General features: G+C 38.0%; 1 protein-coding gene across 1 annotated transcript; it reads right to left on the bottom strand.

Annotated features, from left to right (window-relative positions):
• Nucleotides 1–326: 326 nt before the first annotated feature.
• Nucleotides 327–4,476, bottom strand: LOC149018048 (PI-PLC X domain-containing protein At5g67130-like). The gene is made up of 9 exons (XM_089152377.1): nt 4,146–4,476; nt 3,925–4,011; nt 3,722–3,844; nt 3,461–3,598; nt 2,347–2,445; nt 1,945–2,248; nt 1,574–1,797; nt 1,371–1,457; nt 327–988 (listed from the first exon to the last, which is right to left on the bottom strand). Exons 1-9 carry the CDS (start codon nt 4,155–4,157, stop codon nt 788–790), a joined length of 1,275 nt encoding a protein of 424 aa, XP_089008503.1. The 5' UTR covers nt 4,158–4,476; the 3' UTR covers nt 327–787.
• Between the last annotated feature and the right edge of the window lie 930 nt (nt 4,477–5,406).

The raw sequence follows: 5,406 nt of genomic DNA, 5'->3' as shown, positions 1-5,406 counted from the left end.
GGTTATGACTGAAGGATCATGAAAGATAATTCAACACTTTTTACCTCTATCATCAAATATATGATCAGGAAGAGCATAATTCAAAATAAGATTTTAATTGGATCACTGTAGATATTATCTTCAATGCAACAGCTTGTAAGTTGAAGTGGTAGAGTGGTTTCTTGGTAGGTTTGAAGAATTGGAGTTTAGACACCAAAGAACCTCTAGCAATGTGTACTTTAAACGTCAAGGGGTTAATTAACTTACTTTACTTGAAACACCAAGCAAAAAATATTTAATGTGAGAGAATCATCTAGTGTTTAAAGTGTGAAATTATATATATAACCTCTATTTGATACAGTATACAGTTTTATACGGTACCATACCGTTTTAGCAAATTTGGTACGGTTTCCGAACATACCGCAGTATGGTTCCATCAAAACCAGTATTGTACCGAACTGAATTTTAAAATTAGATTTCAGTACGTACCATACCGAATTTTGTATGGTGCAGTACTATGCAGTTTTAGATGGCGCAATTTAGTACGGTTGACCGGTTTCGATACACAATTGACACACTGGAAATCGTCCCAGTCCCACCTCTCTCAAACTATACACCAACACTTGATACAATACCCGAAAAATAAAATTCAAAAAAGGTAACCCAGACAAATAACCGAACCCAAATGGTCAGTAGTGAAGTTAGAACTTATTTATTATATTATCGACTCTTTTTCCACAACAATTTTAAAATTCAGTGGATTAGAATAACAATTAGAAAGGAAATAGGAAGCCAAATCTGAGAGAAATTATAGCCAGAGTAACAAAGATGGAACAGTTACTGAGACTAAACCAACCAACCAACTTCTACCCATGGAAGCAGCAATGCTGGTATCACCTTTTGCAGCCGTTGCTTTCATTGAAGCTGATTTTGTAGCTGAAATGGTAGGACTAGATGCTGGGGCTGGGGCTGGGGGCGGAATTTCACATTCTCCAAAGGTCGCATTTTCCTGCACATTGCATATATCAATTAAGATTCAAGAACCCAAAAGGAAAAGAAAGAAAAAAACAACACTGTCACACTGATCAGAGATTGAGACCTGGGAAATCAGACCTCCATACCATGGAGAAAGCAAGTATACCTTATAACTATACAGTGCAGGCTACAATATATATGTACATATACAATTTCTTCTTGTTTCATGTGCTCCCACAGGATAATATTAATTCAGTTACAGCTCATAGTGGATTCAATTGAGCTTAAAGACTGTCTTAATCACAATTAGCACCTATGGAATTTTGGCGTGCACAGACTTGTTAAGAATTTATTTTTGCCCGTTATGATGTGTTGTAGTCGATTATTACAACTGTGTTGTTATAAAGATAACTAACCTTGCAGTAGGCAATGTTTGTACAGCCACAGGCTAGGTGACCATTGGCTACATCTACGGCTTCTGGGGCACCCCCTCCATCGCTCCTCTGCAGCAAGAAGAAATGTACAAAGTTTACACGAGCATTTTTCAGCCAAAATCTCCTTGGTAGAATGATGCATTGGAACAAAAAACATTCCTCATGATAATCATTTTCATCAATACCTTATAAAAGTCAACAGCTATGAAGTTTGGCCACCGATTCCCAGCAGCTTTGTAGCAAGTAGTCATCATGTCTATAAGTGGAGCTGAATTATCTTTCCAAGCTGCTGCTTGATCTGGGGAATCAGGAAAGTAGTTCTGGAGAACAAGTGATATGGTCTTTGTGCTCATGGGAGATGATTCTGCACGGTTTGGACAGGAACCCACTTTCATCCCACCATTACCATCTGAATTTTCAGTGCACAACCATTAGAAACCATGGATTTGCCTCTACTACTTCACCAAAAAAGAGAAACTTTTGCCTGTATCAATGGTAACCACTTTAACTAAGATGCAAATTTGGCGTAGCATGGTGCGTCAAAGTTAAGACTCACATTGGTTCTCTACGATATAATTCCACTCATATGCAATTCCCTCAGATGCCTCCTTAGCTGATTTAGAGGTGAAAACCACTAGACGTTGATTTTGCTTCACCATATCATCAACTTTTGGCCAATCTCCACCATTTTTGGGCATCCGAGATACAGGAAACCAGAATTTCATGAGGCCAGAAGCATTAAAGACCTTAGTGAGTCCCTTTTCAGAAGTGACATAGTCTTCAATAATAATGGTGATGATCTCTGACGGGTTCGCAACAAGAAAGACTTGAATCTCTTTCAAAGCATTAATAGCAGGTTGCTGAATTATAAAATCTTGTAGTAGTGAGTTACAAATAGATGAATCAAATGAGGAAGCCAGCCTCCTAGATAAACCATAATCCATTAAATGAAACTTACGAATGCAGTATAGTTGTAGCATTGGCCGCCATAGGAGTGACACAACCAGATATCATTCTCAAAGTCATACATATCAAGCATCAAAGCCCTAACGCCATTCTGCAATAACATTTTCACATTCTAAGTATGCATACCTCTAGGCTCTAACATCCAAAGAAAAGTATCTAATGAGTTGAGCATAATTGCCTTTTTAATTTGACCAACTAGACACAGTAACTTTTTCACTAAAAGCAGAAGACAACAGAAAGGACCATCCAAACCCACACAACACACACCTCCAAAAAAATAAAAGAGAAAGATTTACAACTGCCAAGGAAAAAATTTGTGGCCAGTGCAGATTTTGTACTAAAGCTTTTCTTCCAATTTGATTAAGGTAAATATATTATAGAGGGCCAAGATTCATGGAATTAATTAATCAGGAAACCAGAACAGCAAATTTTCCAATGATCATCTCAACCAAGCAAGTGATTATTGGCCCACATCATGAATATTCAATTTATTGGTAATTCAACAAGATCCAACTAATCTGATATAGGCATTTGTTCACGCAATTGATTATTTAGCCAGTTTTGGTTACACATATGCTTTAAAGACATGGCCACCACCTCTACTGTGAGCAGAGATGATTTAGGAAAAATATGTCTTTACAGGTTAAGAGGAAGAAATTAGTCACATTGTTCAGTTATCTCCCTCTCTCCACTAAACAAGAAAGAAGGGTTCCTTATTTTTCAAATTCTTTGAGGGGATAAATCACAAACACTTGCCTCAGACAAACAGGTTGGTGTTAAATACGCATATAATTTGGGTAGATAAGCAGTTGAGTACTTTGGAGTCAAACTAAATATGAACACGGCAATCAATTCCACCAACTGCTTGGAATATAACTTTCAGAAGATGCAGCTTTGTAGTTAGAAAGGTACAGATGAACTTACTGATTTCAAATTGACAAGCTAACTGATAATTATGTTTTCAAAAGATAAAGGTTTATGGCTTACCGGTTTATGGCTTACCCTTAAGAATGCCTACATTCCCAGCTAGATCCCCCAACTTGAAATCTTACAGAAAATTTTCGGCCTGTGAGGAGGAGAACGATAGAGAAAAGAACAATACATACATTGAGCTGACTGGTGATGGAGTCCTCCTGGTTTTCAGGAGAGAGGATTGAAACACCTGTCTCCGACTTTGCCCCCAAAAGAGCAAAGGAATTGTGCGTCGTTAGCCATGAATAATGATTATAAGGTAGCCCATTAACCTAATCACCAACCACAGATCAAGAGAAAATCCATAAGAAAACAATGAAGAGATTTTTAAAAATTCCAAAAAAAACAAGAGAAAGTAGACAAATTCGCCCATTAGGAAATAGGGGGAAATGTACCTTTGAGGTGGGATTGACCGGCTGGGTCCGAATACATCTTGACTTTGAGTTTCCGTTTGCAGGGAAAGCTTGACAGAGCAAACCCGCGCCGCAGCTTTGGTTCTTAGTGCAGGGTTGCCCAACCTGACACATAATTAATTATGAATACTTATTTAACAAAACAGAAAATAAGAAATGAGAAGCGGAAGAGGATAAGAAGAAACCTTGGTGGAAGAACAAGGGAAGAGAGAAGCGGCGAAGAACAGAGCTGCAATGGCGAGTTTCGCAAATGAAGCGGAGGCTCCTAGGAACTGAGCAAATGATATTAAGGGTTATGGGTATTGTAGAATTGCAATCAAATCAAGTCCTAAAACAACAATGGTGAACGTATGAACATGGGAGAGACGAGAATCATGATGAGTGGCAGAGAATTAATTATACTAACCTGCATGCCCATCTTCGTTCGTTTCTTCAATCCCGAGAGAGATAGAGAGAGAGAGGAGGGAAGATGGTTCTGGGTTATTTCAGTTTTCAATTTTTGAAGGAGAGAAGAGCAGCGAGCAGCGAGCAGCGAGCAGCGAGCAGCGAGGGAACGGAAGTCTCCCTACCAGAAAATGGAGACGTGTTTGAGGTTCGCACCAGAGCGCGTTAGCTCTTCCGGTTCTGGTTGGAAGCTTGACAGTTAACGCCATTGAAACAGAATCCAATGCTCAAAATGTGTCACCATGGTCTGGAATTTTTATCTACTAATTTTATTTTTATTTTTTTTGGCGGCAAGGTTATCTTGGTAGGGGTGGGGGGAGGGAAAGGATTATTACTAATATAGGTGCCGCCAAATTGGCGAAAAAGCTTGCATCCTGTGCATTATCATCAAGCCGAATTTTGTTCGAGATTTCGATCTCGATCGTTCAATTTCGACGGTCGAGATCGAAATTTTGACCAAAATTCCAATCCCACCGCCCAAAGTGCATGGCTTGATGGTCCTGCACATTTATGGCGCAGGACCCAAGCAAGGTCCCCAGATTGGCGCAAATCTAAGACCTCCCAACGGAAGTGTGGGCTTTTAACCGCTCAACTAACCCACCGTTGATAAATATGAAATTTTTTATGTCCATCTATTTGCTTAGATCCTTACAAATGAGTGACACGTATTTATGGATCACACCAAAATAGTTGAGGTAAGACTTTGTAGATAAAAAGTTTTTTATTTTAATTTAATTTCAACCTTTTAAATAGGTGGTCCAATAAAAAAATGAATATGATAAAAATCCCTTTCATGTCTCTAACTTTTTTTTAGGTAAACATTACCATGACCAATTGAAGCTTTTTTGTGACCTTTGCTTAACTCTAGTATCATAGAACACTAGGTTTTGCGGTTATCCACTACACCCTAGAATCAAAATCAGTCCAATAGTGTATATTGGATATAATTCAAAGGAAATTATCAAACATGCACAACTGTAAAAACCACCAGAACCAATATAAATTTGGAGTTGGATGCATCGAATCCATATGAAATTTTATTCAGTCCATTTCTGAGAACAAAATGGGTGATAATGTATACTAATATCATATCAAAGGGTTGAAGTTAAATTTACAAGATAATTTTTTTCTTTGTACTTATTCACAACCTTTTGATTTGACCTATAAATATGTATGACACATCCATAAAGAAATAGATGATTCATTTCCTTGTTTGGATAAAA

This window comes from Hakea prostrata, chromosome 4, assembly GCF_041222555.1.
Source record: "Hakea prostrata isolate BN-2017 chromosome 4, UWA_Hpros_2, whole genome shotgun sequence".
Taxonomy (NCBI): domain Eukaryota; kingdom Viridiplantae; phylum Streptophyta; class Magnoliopsida; order Proteales; family Proteaceae; genus Hakea; species Hakea prostrata.
The sequence above is the reverse complement of the archived record's forward strand: the minus strand, read 5'-3'. Positions and strand labels throughout refer to the sequence as shown.